Genomic DNA, 19,466 nt, shown 5'->3' with positions numbered 1-19,466 from the left:
TCGGTATCGTCACTCTGCTCTTACACATCACGTTACTTCATTCATTGCCTTGGTCCACCAAAACGCTTGGTCGAGATGGAAAGGCTGCAGGATGTCGTGTGGTACCGCCGCTGGGCTAAACGGGTGAAGGAAAAGTTCATGCAATATAACAGTGGTGAAGCAACATTGACGCAGCTCGATGCAACCATCAACCAGCTCCCTAGTGCCACCATGAGTGTGAGTTGCGAGACACTGGAGGTGCTTGAAGTTGAATTTGGGTTTGGACTGCGTCGTGCAACCCTCGGCAAAGAAGCGTGGATGAATCCACACCAATTCATCACCCTCCCACAAGCCTTCCGTGAGTTGAAAATGGTTATCTTTGCTACCTTTATGCAAGCTAATTATCTAAAGTTGATCATCTCGCAATGGAATCTGAGCTGCTAAAGAACTGGTGCGTCTCTACCGACAACGAGATACGAGCAAGGACCATAATCACAAAATTGTTAGAGGCTGTGTACAAAGAGCTTCGGCTTGAGGGCTTTGCTGGCCCCGAGGAGATCCGCATGCGCGAAGAAACGACGTTCTCATTCTACCCAATGAAATTTACGGATGGTCGGAAACCTTGCAAGGTTCGTTGTGTGGGGAGAACAGACCTCTCCTTCAATTTCGGCGATGAAGAAGCCCAGGCTATCAACCTGGTAGTTGTTGATGTAAATCACAGTAGAGCTTCACACGGCGGCCAGGGGCAGATACTGGCCTATATGGCTATGGTATGGGCGGAGAGGAAAAGAAGAAAGCAAATCGACTGCACTGTTTATGGTTGCCTCACAGACAGCGTGGACTTCTACTTTTTCCGAGTTGCTCATGACGGTACCTGGTCAAAGGTGCCAATATTCGTTCCTCTATATCCCAGTTTTCAGGATGGGATGAACGTTGTTGCGAACTTTTTCGCGAGCTTGCTCAAGCACACCCTCGAAACAACCTTGCATTCCTCAGTCCCCACCATGAGATAGTTATCCTCCATGGAAAGTGGGAGATGGTTCTTCGATACTGGCAGGAAATAACATTGGGCGGTCCTTCGCGAGAACTATTCGCAGTGAAATATCTTCATATTATCGGCCAGAGGTGCAAAGCTGAACCAACTGCACCTAGCCTTGAGATATCAATGGATGGGGACAAAAACCTCCTCCTTGACGCCTAGAGCTGGCAAATGCGTCCTATTCAAGCCGCGAATCGAGAATTCCCACCATATCAGAATAATATAGTAAGACACATTTTACTATAAACCTCGATACGTATATTATTTAGAGAATTATACTAACGAAACACTTTATTAGGTCCCTCAGATCCTTAGTTCCTACAATGACATCCACAATCCGAGTAAAACAGATTATAGAAAGTCCGCTTCCATCCCTCGAAATTGAGCCCTACCATACCGTTTCAAGTACACTTCAGCGTTTATCCTCCATAGGGACCCTTATCCCGTAGAGCAATTTCCTACAATCTATTGAGCATGCACACACAAATCAGAATTGGACAAGGTCAAGGACATCACCTTATTACCAATGGACCCCATTCCACAGAAGCTGATCGGGTACATACCGGGGATAAGCATAGCCTCCAGGGCCGTTTCTGACAGGCCATTAGGCAAGCATTTAGGGCGGTCCTAGAAGCTAAGGCAGTCAGCCTTTACTTCGCTGACTTTAAAAGCTCAGGGAACAACTGCAACAAAACCCCCGACGTTGTCGGTTATGCGTTCTTACAATCGCCGTGTGCCAACCGAAGGTATAAGATACGACCACAATGGGAATGCCATCAACCGACCAAACGAACCCCCTATGACCCTCCGCCGGCGCAGCAGAGTCTACCTGCTGCGCCGTCAACAGGTCACCCAGAAACACATTGCCATCAGTCGCGAAGATACACCAGAGAAGGGAAGTCCCCAGGGAACTGTCGATGTCGATCAAATATCCCCGTCATCCGCATCCCTAGAACACGCAAGCGCAAATGGACCAGTCCAACGGCAAACTTTAGGGAAGTACTTCGATTACGAGGATGTTATGCGTGACTACGATATCATCGACCAAATCTCAAAGAAAGCTCAAGCCGTTGACATTAGGCGGCGGCCATGAAACAATCCCGGGGCACAGTGTATCATTCGCGCCGGCCAGGATTTAGTGAGGGATTAGGCTAATTACGATACTGATATGAAGCCGATCAACGAACGCATTGCGAAAAGGGAAAAATGGGGGGATGCCTCTTTGTCGAAACCCTCGAAAAAGGACTTCTTGGAGTCTGCGAACCCGGCTCTGCATTTTAGCAAGATAATGCCTGGACTCTATAGCTTAACTGACGCAATCGTGGTTCGAACAACATGGCATTTTGGTTATGGAATGGCCTAGAAAACAAGATATTTCCCGATTAGGACTATAGTAGCTAGCACACTTTCACAGATAATTCACGAATATGCTGAATTCAATTGACCATAGTATATGCATAGCATACTAAGCAGGGCCATTTAGGGCCTGAGAAGTAAAACAAAATCAAACAACGTATAAAACTTTTGCCTTGACATGGCAGATACACTAAAGTATCTATCCGAAACATGTACAGTACTAGGATGGGCATATAACAAAATCTATGCCGGAAAAAAATAAAGATCACCGAACGCCGAAACACCGTCTATGGGATCCAATGCAGACCAAAACATTAACATGGTGCTCATGATGCGAGGATATAATCGGAATCATTCTCTCCGCGATTACGAATCATAATGTTGAAGCACGTGGAAACACGTCTATTCGTCGTCGGAGTCAGCGGGCTTGGGGGTACCCTTGGGGGAGTTCAACTATAAAACGGGTTAGCAAACTGCAGTAAGTAGAGATACGAACAAGAGAGACTCACCCATTCGATGTAGCGCAGGCGACGGCGAATCTCACGCTCCTTCTGCTGAGCACGAGTCATCTTCTTCTTCTTCTTAGCGCGGAACTTGAGGTCGCCTTCATCGCCGGAGTTGACGGCAGATGGGGCGGCGCTGGTAACGGCCGAGCCAGTAGCGGGGGTGCCAGGGCCGGAAGGCGAGTTGGTAGCGCTGTCCTCGAAACGGTCGAGACTGACGGCGTTGTTGGTGCGGCTGACAACACGGCCATCGGCAATGTGCAGCTGCTCGGGGCAGAGCGCACCAACGAACTCTTCGTTGTGAGAAATCATAACAACACCACCCTTAAAGTCACGGATGGCAACAGCCAGACCACCGAGGGAATCACGATCCAAGAAGTTAGTCGGCTCGTCCAGAACCAGCAGATGAGGGTTGTTCCACATGGCACCAGCAAGCACGACCTTGACCTTCTGACCACCGGAGAGACCGGAGATCTCGTTGTGGTTGGCGATCTCGGGGTCCATACCGATGTCCTCGAAGTGCTTGGTGATGGTCTTGGGGTCAAGAACACGGAAGCCCAGACCTTCACGGGAAGCCTCGTGATCGTCGAACTCCTGGATCAGCTTGAAGAAACCAAGATCGAGCAGGGTCTCACGAGAGATCATGGTGTTGTACTTGGGGAGAAGGCCAACCCACTTGACCTCGTACTGGAAGGACTTCTTGTACTTCTGGCGACCAATCAAGGCCTCGACGCGACGGGCACCGCGACCATCACCTAGGTCAACAGGCTTCTCTAGCTGCGCCTTGTCCTCCTCAGTCAGAATACGGGTCTGCTTCAAGAAAACTTCACGATCGTCACCGTTGGCGTAACGCCACTGGAGGTACTGGCTGGGGGTCTTCTCCAAATGCATCTCGACGTGCTCCAGAGCGTGCTGCTTGATGTAACCGATACGCAGGTTGGGGTGCTTCTCTACCTTTCCGCTTTGAGGAATGGTCTCACCAGTCAAGATCTTGATGAAAGTAGACTTTCCAGCACCATTTCCACCAATGATAGCGACACGGGAGGAGAGGGTAAGTGATAGCGAGGCATCGTGCAACGAAGGGCGGGGAGCGCCAGGGTAGGTGTATGAGACGTTGCTCATGCGCATAATGGCACGGGTCTGGGACTTGATACCAGACAAGATACCGGGAGGGGGGAACTTGAACTGCACATTGGATGCAGACAGAGTGTAGTAACTCTTACCCTCGGGCTTCTGCTTGACGAATTCGGCAAGGTTACCCTTGTAGCAGACAAGCTTCTTGCCCTCGTAGTGGTAGATATCTGTGCAGACTTCATCGAGGAAACCAGAGTCGTGACTGACGATCAGACTGGTGATCTCAGTGTGCGACTTGAGGTACTCCTGGAGCCACTTGACGTTTGCCACGTCCAAGTGGTTAGTAGGTTCGTCCAGCAGGAGCACATCAGCCTTCTGGAGCATAGCACGGGCCAAAGCCAGCTTCATCTTCCAACCACCGGACAGCGAGCCCACGGGCTGGGACTGGCGACCCTCGGGACCATCGGTGAAGCCGAACTCAAGAAGAACGTCGCGAATGTGATCCATGCCCTGAGAAACAATCTTGGGGTCCTTGGCAACATACTCAAGGATGGTGAGGTTGGCGTCTTCGCCTTGGTTGTGCTCCACGAAGCACGTGCGCACCTGATCCTGGGGAGGGAAGCCCTCCAGCTTCTCGTTGGCGATACTGCGCATCAGGGTAGATTTACCAGCACCGTTGCGACCGCAAAGACCGTAGCGGTGGCCCTTGAGGAGACGCAGGTTGGTGTGGGACAGCAGGAGCATACCTCCGTAAGCAAGAGAGAAGTCGGCGTTGACAATCTCAACATCATTAGGGTCTTCCGGAGCAGGCTTGCCGTACTTGATCTCATCCTCTGCAATGTAGTGGGACTTGACAGCAGTGGCAACAGCCTCTGTGTTGCCATCTGCAAGCAGACCGCGGAGGTATGGCTCAATGCGGCCGGGGATACGGTCGTGCATGCGGCAGTTGACATCCTCGCGGACCATACCGGCAATGTAGTTCTTAGCCAAATCCTGCAGCTTCGAGTCTCCAAAGCCGCCCAGACCACCGTGCTCCTGAACCTTCGCATTCAGCACGGCCAAGACCTCCTCGGGGGTGGTCTTAGAGATGGAACCAGAGGCCAGATGGCTATCTCCCATGGCAGTCTCAATAACATCGAGAGCACGGGTGGCAAGCTCACGAACCTCGGGTAGGGAGGCAGTATCCTTGACCGACTTCACACCAGGCTGAAGCTTGGGGAGGAAAGTACGGGCCTCAGCGGGATCGTGAACCAGCTTGGTCAAGTTCTCTACAACAACGACAGTCTGGCGAAGAGTCTCTTGGGGAGTAGCCGGGGTGTTGAGGGATCGGGCGAGCAGAGGGGTGAGCATGGCCAGCACGGGGGATGTGACGATGGCGACGAAGGTGGTCTGAGACAAGGCATGGATAGCCTTCTGGAGAGTCTGAGCGGAGGGGTTCTCCATAGTCTTAATCAGGAGAGGAATTCGGGGGGCAACGTCGTCGTTGGACAGAAGGGTGGTGAGGGCAGTCATGGTCTTGCAAGATTGCTTGCACACCTCGCTCTTGAGGTCGTGCATGCCGGACTCAACGATGGGAATGAGCTCCTTCAGGGTCTTGCCCATCGCCTCACGAAGCAAGTCCTTCTGGCGCTCCTCCTCCTTGGAACCGTTGCCCAACTGCGCCTTGACGGCCATCTTTTCGATAAGCGAGTAGGCGCCGACAAAGCCCTGCCACTTTCCAGAGCCCTTAGATAAGTAGCGCTCGAGGGCAGGGATCAGACCGTTAACCATGGCCTCGGGGGTGAGGCAGCCGAAGAGCGCATCGATGGCGTACTGGGCAGCATCACGCACAACGGCGCCCTTGTCAGACAAGGCGTCCAGAGCAATGTCAAAGATACCTCCGTCGTGTAAGAGGAAAACGGCTTCACTGAGAGGGAACTCTCGGGGGAAGCGCTCGAACAAAGCGCCAATAATGAGCATGGCACTCTCACGCTTGGCGCCATTCTTCTTATCGGCAGCGGCCTTGCGGGCAGTGGCGAGAACATTGTAGTTGAGCAGGCCTGCGCAGCCGGCGCCCTGCATGAGCAAGTTGGTCAAGGCATATGCGCCATCGAGAGATTGCTGGGATGACTCGGATGTGAAGATATTGTCGAGGAGGGAGGAAATCTCCTCGGATGTGGGGGGCACGCCGGAGGGGCCCTTTGCGACAATGGTGGGCATGGCGGGAGTCTCAGAGGGGGAGACAGTGTGTGGCATTTTCCAGAGAATCAAAGACTCGAAGATCAAGTAACGATATCAAGGAGAGATATCGGCAAAAAATGAGGGAAATAAGGCCCTTGGGGAGAGAGGGGCAATTCGAAACGGAAGATAAAGAAACTGTCCACAGCGCAACTCGCGCAGATAAACAGAATAAGTTAGGATCGGGTTGAATCGTCGAGTATATACACACGATTCTTAGAAACCCAGAAGACCCTGAAACACGACAAAAAAGAAACACAAAGAGGGGAGAGTGGTCTAAAAAGAAGAGTAAAAACAATCTTCGCCATCACCGATTGCTGACCCACTGGGACCGAAATTTTTTTTTTTGCTTACTCATCCAATCAGCGGCCCCCGCGGCGCCATGGGACAAAAAAAGCGACTAACCGGATTTGTCTGATTGGATTGACATTTAGTGCCTTGATGCCTTGATGCCTGACTGTCTGAATTTATGCCTCAGGCAGGAATGGGCATTTGTACTTTCTGCCTGAGGCCGTAACACGGTATTACAGTCTACGTCACGAGAATCACAGGGAGACGGACACTTTTTGACGGGTAAAAGGATGTTCCTTCTCACTGCAACCCCCGAGGATGAAGGAAGCTTCCCCCCTTTATCTCCATCAATCCGAGAAGTCCATACTCCAGCCTTGATCCAGCCTTCACCAAGTATGTTAGTAGATATTGTATAGGGAATTGCCATAACCAGTAGTACATATATGTACTTTGTAGTTTAATGATGATCCATAATTGACCGACGTTTACCGATTTCATCCCTGTCTCCTGAGCCGATATGACCGCGCATGGCCCCGGGCCTCGGTAGATAACTCTGTGCCCCGCGTCCAACCGACCTGCATTAGACCAAAGTCGATCATTCTCACTATTTTCTTTCCTTTTTTTTGCTATATCTATCATCACGGTCACAACATTCAATCAATTGCTGTTTGTTCAGATTGATTCCCCTTTCATCCCCTTTCTTCCCCTTTGGTCCCCGCAATTCAACTCCGCCCCCGCAAATCCACCCCCGGACTCCATCAGCACATAACACAAAATGGCCCTCAGCTGGAGATCAACCCGCCATGTCTCTAAGCTTGCCCAGGTGAGTGTTAATGTTAATTTTGTGATATTATTAGGCTTTTCAGGATCTCTAACCATTTCTAGGCAGCACGGCCTGTCCTTTCGGCGCGTCACTATGCGACCGCCGAGCCTGACCTGAAGGCCACCTTGAAGGAGGTCATCCCGGCTAAGCGGGAACTCCTCAAGAAGGTTAAGGCCCAGGGTGATGATGTAATTGGCGACGTGAAGGTTGCCAATGTTATTGGGGGCATGCGTGGCCTCAAGGCCATGCTCTGGGAAGGCTCCGTCCTGGATGCGGATGAGGGAATCCGCTTCCACGGCAAAACAATTAAAGACTGCCAGAAGGAGCTGCCCAAGGGAACAACTGGCACAGAAATGCTACCCGAGGCCATGTTCTGGCTCTTGCTGACGGGCCAGGTGCCCTCAACGGGACAAGTTCGTGCCTTTTCGCGCGAGTTGGCCGAGAAGTCCGAACTTCCCTCCTACATCCTAGACCTGGTCAAGTCTTTCCCCGCTACAATGCACCCTATGACCCAGTTGTCAATTGCTGTGGCAGCCCTCAACACCGAATCCAAATTTGCCAAGGCCTACGAGAAGGGCATCAACAAGGCCGACTACTGGGAGCCAACTTTTGACGACAGCATCTCCCTCCTTGCCAAGATTCCTCGCGTGGCGGCACTCGTCTTCCGTCCTAATGAAATTGATACCGTTGGCAACCAGAAGCTCGATGGTGCTCAGGATTGGTCGCACAATTTCGCGGAGCTGCTGGGCAAGGGTGGTTCAGAGCATGCCGACTTCCACGACCTCCTCCGTCTTTACCTAGCCCTGCACGGTGATCATGAGGGCGGTAACGTATCAGCTCACACAACCCACCTTGTCGGAAGCGCCCTGAGCGATCCCTTCCTGAGCTACAGCGCCGGTCTCCTGGGCCTGGCGGGTCCACTCCACGGCCTAGCCGCCCAGGAGGTCCTCCGCTGGGTGAATGCCATGCAGGAGAAGATTGGAACCAAGTTTACCGATGAGGATGTTCGCACCTATCTCTGGGATACCCTCAAGTCCGGTCGTGTGGTTCCTGGATATGGCCACGGTGTTCTGCGCAAGCCCGACCCTCGTTTTGAGGCTCTGATGGACTTTGCCGCCACCCGTCCTGACGTTCTGGCCAACCCGGTGTTCCAACTGGTCAAGAAGAACTCAGAGATTGCTCCTGGCGTGCTTACCGAGCACGGAAAGGTAAGTTCAATAGCAACCTAACATCATAAGTCACTTTCTAAACTAACGACTTGTTACTTTTGTACAGACTAAGAACCCATACCCCAACGTCGATGCCGCCAGCGGTGTCCTCTTCCATCACTTTGGCTTCCAGCAGCCTCTTTACTACACCGTCGCCTTCGGTGTCAGCCGTGCTCTTGGCCCTCTGTCCCAGTTGATTTGGGATCGCGTTCTTGGCATGCCCATTGAGCGCCCCAAGAGCATCAACCTCTTGGGCCTTCTCAAGAAATAGACGCCAATATTGTTGCCTGGTGCGACTAAAAACTCCTTGGCCTCGACGGTTCAAATGAATTTGATATGAAGCGAGTTTACATGCCTTTTTATTTTTGTTCAGCTCTGAAAGGACAAACCTGCTTTCAGTTTTGCTCTCTGTTTATCTCATTTGATTAGACAGAATTACATTCATAGACTACTTGCTTTTATGAAAGTATGATCGATTATTTCAATTATGACCCGGTCGTCTTTGCGTAACCCTCTGTACGGATCGACATTCGAACATTCGAACTTCCAGATTGCTTTGAGATCACTTTCACTTCTAGATCATGTTCAAATTTCAAACTGAGGTACAGGTAAGACATCTAGATCTTCATCGTATCACATGTAAAATGCCAAACCAAATACCTTTACGACATAAGAAATAGGAAGGCCATGATGAATAGAATGCTGATGTACGCATAATTCCGATGTATGGCCATAAAATAGAACTTGTGGCTATAACGCCTGGGAAATATTTAATCGTCAGAATTATATACTCACAACCGAACACTCCCAGTCGATAATTTCTCCCATTCTTCCTGTCCATATGGTGAATAGCTCTCATCACCAGGTGCAATCCACAAGAATTGGTCATTTTTGCCCTCGGGGGCTTTAGTGCCAATCAAGGTAGTATCGACACCCTCATCACGAAGTGGCACTTTGTTCTGCTTATGGTTGTGAATGTGAGTGGAATTCTCGACGATGCGAAGGAATAGCGGAACAGCATATTTGGGCAACTTGGATCGTACGAATCTCGCAAGTGCTGTGTAGTCAAATGTCTGACGGGTGTCCTGGCTAATTTGGATTGCTGCGCACCCGGCGCGTCCCTCGTGGTTGGGAAGACGGACGCCGTAGACGTTCGCTTCGGTGATGCCAGGGAATTGACCTAGAACCTCTGAAACCTCGGCGGTTGCTCTGTTACATTGACACTGTTATTAGTTGTGCTGTCAGGATTTCCAGACGCGGAGTGCTATGAAACTTACACGTTCTCGCTCTTCCAGCGGAAAGTATCACCAAGTCGGTCTAGGAAGTACCAACGGCCATCGCTCTGTCGCCGCAATGCATCTCCAGATCGATAATAGAGATCTCCCTTTTTGAAGACATCGCGCAAGAATTTCTTATTGGTCGCATCATCATTGCGCCAGTACCCCTGGAAAGCCTCTTCGCCGGGGACGTTGACGATAATTTCACCACCCTGGTCATAAGGCGAGCGAACCGCGAATCCAGTCTTGGGATCTCGCAAGATATCGCCCGTCTCCGGGTCAATAGCAACAGGAACAAAGACATTATGCAATAATCCACGCATAATTAAACCGTGGTGACCGACACTTCCAGCCGTGAAAGGACCACGGTTGTAGTTAAACAGACCGAAGACACCCTCTGTGCTATTAAAGAATTCTCCAACTTCAGCGACTCCAAACCGCTCCCGGAATCGCTCCCAGATATCCGGCCGTAAACCGTTGCCATACATACAGCGGACCTTGTGGTCCCGATCCTGTGGCGATGGAGGCGGCGCGAGCAAATATCGAGCAGTCTCTCCGACATACACAAAAATAGTCGACTCGGAGTCCCGGACATCTGGCCAGAATCTACTAACGCTAAACTTGGGTCCGATGGCGATGCTCACACCCATTACCAGACACGAAATCATGGCAATAGCCGCCGTGCCGTGGTACAAGGGCATACAGCTGTACCAGCGATCACCGCCTGGGCCGACCTTGTCATTCATCATGGCCCGGCGGGCGAAGAGAGTCGTGTAGAGCCTGGACATTGTAAATGCACAGCCTTTGGGCATGCCCGTCGTGCCAGAGGTGTATAGGAGAATTGCTGGGAAGTCGCCGGTGACATGTTTGCTCAGTTCCTTGGGTGGGAACGATGTTGGGAAAGTGTTGATGTGCGCCTTTAGGGAGGTATCCAGGGTCATCGGCTTCATTCCCAGATTGCTTGTGATAGCTTGTTGGCTTTCTTCGACGCGGGCACGACAGCTGGGATCCTCGTCGACGAGGAGAATAGTTGCGCCGCTGATCTTCAGGCAATGCAACAGTGCGGCACCGGTGAGGTTGTAATTGATTGCTGCGGGTGCACATCCAATGCTCCAGAGGGCGATCCAGGCGACGATGTACTCGTTGCTGTTCTGGAGGTATAGAGCCACGAGGTCACCTTTCTTCACGCCGTGCGATAGAAAGAAATGGGCATATTGGCAAGCTTGGTCTTGGACTTGTCGATAGGTATATGATCTCTCGCGAGTCCAGAGACAAATCATGTCGGGATATTGCTTCGCGGTTTGCAGTAGGACGAACCATGGGTTTCCCTTGTTTTGGCTAACTATAGGCTGGTCAGTATATGGCTTTGCAATTGCAGGAATAGTTTAACCATACTGGCATTGGCATACTGTCTTTCTGCATGCTTCATCGTGACTAACGTTGATACATCTTTCTGGATGTGGAACTTGGCATTCAAATATCCTGCGACTGTAGCTCCTCCGAAGAGGGCAGCGGCAGCGGTCCCTATCCTTTGTCAGTAAGATCAATTTCCCAGGTCAACATTTTACGCACCTATATCCATCATTCTTAGCGATGTTTTGGGTATACAGAGTAATCTAACCTTGGAACATTATAAGTATAGAAATGAGGGGATCTTGATTGCCGTTGACCTCGGCACATATCTCCGCATTTTTGGGCCATTTAGACTCTGAGAGCCAATAAAGTACATCACTAATCGTCGAAAGCAATGCGGGGAAAATTAATGGCCTCGGTCACATACATTATGTATGCATAAATCGCTTATTCATTCCCTTGAATATTCCTAAAATTGCTGAGAGATGTTGAGGTGGGACTCGATCCCAACATAAAAGAATCCACCAGGTCAACCCAACGTAGAAGTTCAATGTTGATCTGTTAATGCCTTGACTTTGGCAAGCTCAATTCATATGCCTGAGAATTAGACCAGATATCCATGGATGCGCAGCCCTGGAGGTGCACAAACGTAGCTTGTGTCATTTGCTTCCTTGGAACTACCCGTGGACGGTTGGAAGGTCGCACGAAGCAAACGAGAACATCAAAATGAAACACATCCTCATCGGCTACCTACTGCGGCTCCCCGGTTAAGCGCCTTAGGAACATCGCCTACAGCGTAGACATAGCTATGCTTCTAGCCTTAGAATATATCCTGAAATCGGATCCCGTTACTAATATAAAACAAGGAGAAGCCGCGTTGAAAACATCAAGAACTTGACCGTCAAGAAGATTATCTTAATATTATCGATCCGGTCGATATAGAGCCACTCGAAGATAAGCGCATATCGAGTGTAGTGAATTGGATCAAATGAGCCCGAGCTCCATTGCTATGCAGAGCCAACACAGCCAGCAAGCCGGTACGGCCACTATTCTCGACCCCCGAAAACATCCGGAAAATCGTAGGTCCGTTTCCGTTCAAACAGACTACCTTCTTACCGCCTTCCTGGCACGAAGTAAGCTCGGCTGTGAAGGGTACAGAACATTTGTCGAATAGTATGCAAGCTGTAAGCAAACTGCTTTCAGGTAAAAAATGACATTGTAAAAAATGACATTATCATTTTTTTTAGATTTCTAAAACTATTGCTTCTTTTTATACGCCATATAAGCAGAGATAATCGTAATACATGGAGTTATTCCCAGGTTCTGCAGAACATTATGTAATCTTTGGGGTTTGCAGCTAGGAGTGCAAATACATATGTCCACTGGCTGTACACCCATCACATTGTCATACTTCTTCTTGATCCTACAATGTGGAATGATGAGTCTCAATTCGGTCTCAATTTTTCCAGGGAATTTGGAAAAGGATAGGGTTGTGCATATACAACTTATATTGGTGTAAAAAAGTATAAGGTTGGAAGCGCTTATCGTAGGGATAGACGGGTACCTAAATATGTTGAGCTATCAAATTACTCATGCTAATATATGAGATATCATTGGTTGGGGAGAATGTGGATATGACACAGTTGTAAGAATATAAACTTTATAAGAAAATAAATAAAAAACAAGGAAACAAAGGGATCTAGACAATATGGAGTAACTAATAATAAAGAATGGAAGAGTTGGGTATATCACATGTTGGGGAAGATTCAACTCTTCACCGGTGGACTCGGGATATTATGACGTGAATCAATAAACACATTTTAACTTCAAACCCCTGCAACTTCAAAGTCCAATGAGTCGATTGCATTTGTCTTTCTCCACATTGTTCCGGTGAATCATCTTTGCCCCTCTTGACCTCGGGAGTCATACACTTTCCTCTTCTTCACCAATATCACCATGTCGCTTCCCATTCGGTTATCACGAACGTTGGTGCGGTCCTACGGCACTGTCCAGGGTTCCAGTGCTGCGTCGTTGACCAGCATCCCTCTCACTCTAACCGACGCTACGGGTGCTACCGCTCCCCGGACCACATGGACCCGAGATGAAGTCAAACAGATCTATGAAACCCCATTGAGCCAACTCACCTACGCGGCAGTAAGTAAAATTCATCATACTTGATTCAGACCTTCATGTAAACTGATTTACCTACAGGCTGCTGTCCACCGTCGCTTTCATGATCCTGCAGCTATTCAGATGTGCACCCTAATGAACATCAAGACCGGTGGATGCAGTGAAGATTGTTCATACTGTGCCCAGTCGTCCAAGCACAACACTGGTCTAAAGGCTACTAAAATGAGCCCCGTCGACGAGGTCCTCATTAAGGCCCGCAATGCCAAGGCCAATGGTAGCACTCGGTTCTGCATGGGCGCAGCGTGGCGCGACATGCGTGGCCGTAAAACGAGTCTTAAGAATGTGAAGCAAATGATCACCGGGATCCGCGAGATGAACATGGAGGTCTGTGTGACCCTAGGCATGATCGACGAACACCAAGCCAAGGAACTTAAGGAAGCCGGCCTAACTGCATACAACCACAACCTTGATACCTCACGTGAATTCTATCCTACCATCATCACTACCCGCTCTTACGACGAGCGCCTGAAGACGCTCTCGCACGTGCGTGATGCCGGCATCAACGTCTGCTCCGGTGGTATCCTCGGTCTGGGCGAGAGCGACGCCGACCGTATTGGTCTCCTGCACACGGTTTCTAGTCTGCCTGCCCACCCTGAATCCTTCCCCGTCAATGCCCTTGTCCCCATTCCTGGTACTCCTCTGGGCGACCGCAAGATGATCCCCTTCGATCGCCTGCTGCGCACCGTCGCCACCGCCCGTATCGTCATGCCCAGTACCATCGTCCGCCTGGCTGCCGGTCGCATCGCACTCACAGAAGAGCAGCAGGTTGCCTGTTTCCAAGCAGGTGCCAACGCTATCTTCACCGGTGAGAAGATGCTTACCACTGACTGCAATGGGTGGGATGAGGACCGTGCCATGTTCGATCGCTGGGGATACTACCCCATGAAGAGCTTCGAGAAGCCTGCCCCTAGGGCTGATTCCACTGCTCCTACCCCGCCTTCTGTGAATCCCGAGGCTACTTCTGCGCCGATCGCAGCGAGCATTTAGATTTATATTTAGATATGTTGCCTCTATAAGAGTACGTGAATAGTTTGAATTGAAATGCAAAGTACAATTCTCAACAATACCGTCCAATGAAGGTTACCCCTTTATAGAAATATGTCTAGGTGTCCAAGCCTTAGTTATATGAGAATGTATCAGTTCAACAGCCACCCGATGAGGTGGAAAAGCCAAACCCTAAACCGTTGCACTTTTTACACAGTTGGAAGCCACTGTGCATTTAATTGCGACAATTGTTGAATTCATAATCATTTGATGTACATAAGAGAAACACTAACCTAATCGAATCCGATCTACTCTCCTAAGGCTATACCGAGGAGCCGAACGCACAGTGTGAATATCTTGGCAAACGTCTTTCTCGCCTACTACTGGGTGGAGATCATTCTTCACACATCGGATCGCAATGGTTCCCCTTTTGGTTTAATGATCAGACCCCATAAACCCCATTTTAATGTCCACGCCAGGTTTAGCTTCCCAAATTTTGCGGAGAATTCACATGCAGACGATCATCGCCATATTAGCGTAGTCTACCATATTTTCATTCGACGTCTTGGTTCTGTTGGGGTAAACTGGTCCATATAGTCTCCACCGATGTCCGGGGAATGATATAAACAGAATCGCCGCCATAGATGTCCACAGAATCCAACTCACACATCATGGATTCTAAACCGCTAAACAAAGATTCTATGCAATCAACATGGCGCACAGCCCCTCGTAGCGAATGGAACATCAACCATTACATGCTAGATGTGCTCAACGCCCACCCCATCGACATAAACAAGGAGATACCAGTGCACAGCAAAGATGAGAAAGTGCCATACATGCCCCAGTGGTATCTCCACCGCTGGGTTGTCTTCTACTCCGCCCTCCCCCTCCTGCTCCACGAGACCTACATGGCATTCACTGGCCATACCATAGGCCCAATCACCGCCTTCAACTTCTACTTCTTCGCCTTCAACGCAACAGTGATCTACCAAGTGCACATCCTCCGCCGTCTCGGCCACAAATATGGCTTTCTAGACGGCGACAAGCACGAACGTGACGGCGTTCCCGACGTCGGTGTCGGCAAAGTAGTAGCCTCCCTATACAAAACTACCGGATCCCGATTGATCCTCTCCATCATCCTCTCCTACAACAAAACCCAAAAACCATCGCAGATGTCCTGGGCCTGGCTTCCTCTCGAAATCGGACTATACGGCATCGTCCTCGACTTCTGGTTCTACTGGTACCATCGACTGATGCACGACGTCAGCTATCTATGGAAATACCACCGAACCCACCACCTAACTAAACACCCGAATCCGCTCCTCGCCGCGTACGCAGACCACGAGCAGGAATTCTTCGATATGGTCGGTGTACCAATCATGACGTACTTTAGTTTGAAACTGATGGGTTTGCCGATGGGATTCTATGAATGGTGGATTTGCCATGAATACGTTGCGTTTGCAGAAGTGTTTGGCCATAGCGGACTGCGGATGCATTTAACTGTGCCGTCGACAATGAGCTGGTTGCTGCAGATGTTTAGTGCGGAGATTGTTATCGAAGACCATGACTTGCATCATCGGAAGGGGTGGCGGAAGAGTCATAACTATGGTAAGCAGACGAGGCTGTGGGATCGGATTTTTGGGACTTGCACAGAGCGCATTGAATCTTTGGAGGGGAATGTGGATTATGAAAATACGGCCGAGATGCCTTTGTTCTAGGGGTTGAGGTGGTTGTTGCGTGTGGATTGGGACACAATGATGCTTGGTGATTTTTGAAGAAATCCCCTCTCTGCTTAACATCCCTAGTATAGGATATACTGTGATGGATGCTTTGAACATTCTCGTTAAATTGTTTAATTTAGCATGACCATGTTTATATCATTTGCCTTTGTGGAATGGCCGTCACTATTAGAGTTGTATGAATGTCTTTTTCGTCTATTAGAGTAGTAACTAGCTTATTGTTGTGGAGAATCGTGTAAGGAGCTTACCAATATACTCATACATCATTAGGTACGACTCGTTTCCACTGAGGTCTTTGTAGGTCTAGTCAACTCTTGACGACACAATGGCTGAGCACTTCCAAGGTTGGTATGGATCTTCCAAGCTTGGCATACCCGCTGTCAGCACCGGGGATAACCTCGGACATTGCACGTATCTTGGCAAGCTTAATCGTTTCAAGTTTCTATTCCTATCTCAAATTCTCAACTGGAATCAGTTCAGGCATCACCAATAACATATCTTGGCATGACGACGACTTGGCTTTGTCTTAACGTTTGTATCAGTTCCATTCCCATCTATAAACTATAAAGGCGTAGACAAATCCTACCTGGTAGTACTCCATATCCTAGCAATTTCATTCTCTTTCTTGCACAGACATTAGCAGCAGACAGTAGCAACATGAAGATCGTGGGAGGCAGCGTGGCCGCATTTGGCATGGCAATTCTTCATACCATGTCAGCTACGGCACAGAACATGTCATACGGAGCGGACAATTTTTACCGCAGCGACAATGTGACCGTTCACAAGATCACCTTCCCAAGCCAATACCACACGACGATCGCGGGAAACCTCTTCACCCCCAACAATCTCAACCCCAGTGCCTCCGCCCCGGCCATTGTTGTCGGCCATCCAATGGGCGCAGTCAAGGAGCAGAGCGCTAATCTCTACGCCACAAAACTGGCCGAACAGGGCTTTGTTACGGTGTCACTTGACCTACCGTTCTGGGGTGGCAGCCAGGGTAGACCGCGTAATGCTGTGTCGGCCGAACTGTACGCAGAGGCATTTAGCGCAGCAGTTGACTACCTTGGCATACAGAACCACACAAGCGTGAATCGTGACCGAATCGGTGGTCTCGGTATCTGTGGCAGTGGCTCCTTTATGATCAGCGCAGCCAAGATCGACCCTCGCATCAAGGCTATTGCAACATCGTCAATGTATGACATGGGCGCTGTCAACAGAAACGGACTAGAGAAGTCGCAAGGCCTCCTTGAGCGCAAGGAAGTCATCGCTGCGGCTGCCGAGCAGCGTTGGATCGAGGCCGATGGTGGTAGAACCGAGTACACGGGAGGCACTCCGAATAGACTCACAGTAAATTCCACTGCCGTGGACCGTGAGTTCTATGACTACTACCGTACCTCCCGTGGTGAGTTTACGCCTAAGGGTACCACTTCGGATCTTACAACACACCCTACACTCTCGACAAACACCAAGTTCATGAATTTCTACCCGTTCAATGATATCGAAACGATCTCGCCGCGTCCGATGCTTTTCATTTCTGGTGACCAGGCACACTCGCGCGAGTTCAGTGAAGATGCCTTTGCGCGTGCGGGCGAGCCGAAGGAGTTGGTTTGGGTTCCTGGTGCTGGCCATGTTGATCTTTATGATCGCGTCAATCTGATTCCATTCGCTAAACTCACTCATTTCTTCCAAACGAACCTGGTTTAGGGAAGGTGCGTGGTAAGGCGAGATAAATGATCTGAAATACTCCTGGTTCGCAATCCTTGTTGTATATACGGATCATGATTTTCTTCTGCAATGTACTTAGGCCACAGAATCTGGATATTATGCTTACACTTCCAATTAAGAATGGATTACTCTGTACATAGTTAGGTGTTTATGCAGATCTAATTCCACTTTTTGATAGTAGTGTGACAAGGATGCGGAGGTGAATTGGTAAATTAGCATGCATAACTGGGCCCGAGGTGGACCTTAGATGTAAGCAACTCACATTAACACCGTACTTCGTATGTACCAATCACCGATGACGCAATAGACAGTATGTAAATGTTTGTGGTTATAAAGACTTCTTTGTGTCCCCATTCTCAAATTTACAAACTTCAACATTTATCAATCTATATATCATCGAGACAATGCCAGAATACACTCACACGGGGCCTATCGATTGCAACAAGCCAATCAACGTCGAGAACCTAAAGGGTAAAACGGCAATCGTCACTGGCGGTGCGTTATATTGAATTTTGAACTGAATATGGACTGTCCACTGATCATAGACCAGGTGCAAACGGCTTGGGAGAAGCCTACGTTCGGACTCTGGTCGCCGCAGGGTATGAAACAATGTCAGAGAAACGGAGCGCGTTACCTAACAACATGAATAGAGTCAAAGTATGTATCGGTGACCCTGACGTCCAAAGGGGAAGCAAATTGGAACAAGAACTGCCTGGGTATGTACATCACTCAATTTACATGTCTGTGCTTCACGCTCATGTATCCTGTCCAAAGGACGAAATTCATTCGCTGCGATGTCACCAAGTGGAGTGATCAGGTCGATCTCTTTCGTCAAGCTGCTCTTTCTTCTCCTACGGGGAGGATTTCCTACGTCGTAGCTAACGCGGGTATTCATCGCGAGGACGAAATCTTTTCGTACGCTGGTGACGACCAAGAGCCAGCGGAGCCAAATTTGAGCATCATCGATGTTAATATCAGGGGCGTGCTCTATACCGCGAAGTTGGCCGCACATTATTTCATTCGACAGAATGGCACAGAAGCATCGCAAAAGCAGGAGGATTCTTCCTTGGTTTTGATCGGGTCGGGTGCGGCCTTCCTAGACTGTCCACGAGCTCCTCAGTACAGTGCGAGCAAGTGGGCTATGCGCGGAATTATGCACTCATTAAGAAGGACCGCTCATTTCTACGGTAGTAGGGTGAACGTTATCTCTCCATGGTAAGCACCAATCTCATTCATTGTCGCATACTTCTATTTCTGACAAAGTATCACCAGGTACGTCAAAACAAACATTTTATCCGAAGATGCTTTCAACCATGTATCCAATGTTGGAGTCGAGTTTGCAAAGGCGGAAGATGCAGGCCAATGCCTACTCAGGATTCTTAGCGACACCAATATCAACGGTCACTCGCTGTTCGTTTCAGGAAGGAAGTGGGCTCCTAATGGATACCTTGATCTTGATTTGGAGGACTACCCGCAGAATGAACTGATCCAGGAGATGCAAGAAGATCAAATGAAATCAGCACCTGTCTCTCTGGGCTTGTTTGTGTGAACAAGTGAGAAATGAACCAGGGTGAAAGTCCAAAACTATCTTGGTCCAATGTCTTCTATAACGTGAAAACTAGCAACTTAAATGAATGTTCAAAAGTGCAGTATTTCATAGCCAGAGAGAATATCTCCCAGCTCAAGTCATGAGATATGGTGTAGTTGC

General features: G+C 49.4%; 8 protein-coding genes across 8 annotated transcripts; 6 read left to right on the top strand and 2 right to left on the bottom strand.

Annotated features, from left to right (window-relative positions):
• Positions 1 to 75: 75 nt before the first annotated feature.
• Positions 76 to 2,111, top strand: PGRI_069610 (uncharacterized protein; the record flags this gene model as incomplete). Its single annotated transcript, XM_040794675.1, has 3 exons — positions 76 to 337; positions 391 to 749; positions 1,695 to 2,111. 3 exons carry the CDS (start codon positions 76 to 78, stop codon positions 2,109 to 2,111), a joined length of 1,038 nt encoding a protein of 345 aa, XP_040649006.1.
• A 665-nt stretch (positions 2,112 to 2,776) lies between these two features.
• On the bottom strand, positions 2,777 to 6,186 carry PGRI_069600 (putative mRNA-nucleus export ATPase (Elf1); the record flags this gene model as incomplete). Its single annotated transcript, XM_040794674.1, has 2 exons — positions 2,777 to 2,827; positions 2,884 to 6,186. 2 exons carry the CDS (start codon positions 6,184 to 6,186, stop codon positions 2,777 to 2,779), a joined length of 3,354 nt encoding a protein of 1,117 aa, XP_040649005.1.
• Positions 6,187 to 7,234: 1,048 nt separating this feature from the next.
• On the top strand, positions 7,235 to 8,761 carry mcsA (putative citrate synthase Cit1; the record flags this gene model as incomplete). Its single annotated transcript, XM_040794673.1, has 3 exons — positions 7,235 to 7,282; positions 7,345 to 8,490; positions 8,558 to 8,761. The coding sequence occupies 3 exons, from the start codon at positions 7,235 to 7,237 to the stop codon at positions 8,759 to 8,761; spliced, it is 1,398 nt and encodes a 465-aa protein (XP_040649004.1).
• A 520-nt stretch (positions 8,762 to 9,281) lies between these two features.
• PGRI_069580 (putative very-long-chain acyl-CoA synthetase family protein (CefD1)) lies at positions 9,282 to 11,352 on the bottom strand (the record flags this gene model as incomplete). The annotated part of the gene is made up of 4 exons (XM_040794672.1): positions 9,282 to 9,699; positions 9,768 to 11,109; positions 11,163 to 11,291; positions 11,340 to 11,352. The coding sequence occupies 4 exons, from the start codon at positions 11,350 to 11,352 to the stop codon at positions 9,282 to 9,284; spliced, it is 1,902 nt and encodes a 633-aa protein (XP_040649003.1).
• Positions 11,353 to 13,076: 1,724 nt separating this feature from the next.
• On the top strand, positions 13,077 to 14,297 carry PGRI_069570 (biotin synthase; the record flags this gene model as incomplete). Its single annotated transcript, XM_040794671.1, has 2 exons — positions 13,077 to 13,274; positions 13,332 to 14,297. The coding sequence occupies 2 exons, from the start codon at positions 13,077 to 13,079 to the stop codon at positions 14,295 to 14,297; spliced, it is 1,164 nt and encodes a 387-aa protein (XP_040649002.1).
• Positions 14,298 to 14,965: 668 nt separating this feature from the next.
• Positions 14,966 to 16,012, top strand: PGRI_069560 (sterol desaturase family protein; the record flags this gene model as incomplete). Its single annotated transcript, XM_040794670.1, has 1 exon — positions 14,966 to 16,012. One exon carries the CDS (start codon positions 14,966 to 14,968, stop codon positions 16,010 to 16,012), a length of 1,047 nt encoding a protein of 348 aa, XP_040649001.1.
• A 678-nt stretch (positions 16,013 to 16,690) lies between these two features.
• PGRI_069550 (alpha/beta hydrolase) lies at positions 16,691 to 17,737 on the top strand (the record flags this gene model as incomplete). Its single annotated transcript, XM_040794669.1, has 1 exon — positions 16,691 to 17,737. One exon carries the CDS (start codon positions 16,691 to 16,693, stop codon positions 17,735 to 17,737), a length of 1,047 nt encoding a protein of 348 aa, XP_040649000.1.
• Positions 17,738 to 18,162: 425 nt separating this feature from the next.
• On the top strand, positions 18,163 to 19,307 carry PGRI_069540 (putative short chain dehydrogenase/reductase; the record flags this gene model as incomplete). Its single annotated transcript, XM_040794668.1, has 5 exons — positions 18,163 to 18,253; positions 18,309 to 18,357; positions 18,409 to 18,474; positions 18,533 to 18,973; positions 19,031 to 19,307. 5 exons carry the CDS (start codon positions 18,163 to 18,165, stop codon positions 19,305 to 19,307), a joined length of 924 nt encoding a protein of 307 aa, XP_040648999.1.
• Between the last annotated feature and the right edge of the window lie 159 nt (positions 19,308 to 19,466).

This window comes from Penicillium griseofulvum (assembly GCF_001561935.1).
Source record: "Penicillium griseofulvum strain PG3 chromosome Unknown contig_92, whole genome shotgun sequence".
Taxonomy (NCBI): Eukaryota; Fungi; Ascomycota; class Eurotiomycetes; order Eurotiales; family Aspergillaceae; genus Penicillium; species Penicillium griseofulvum.
This window is presented reverse-complemented; position numbering and strand designations above follow the sequence as displayed.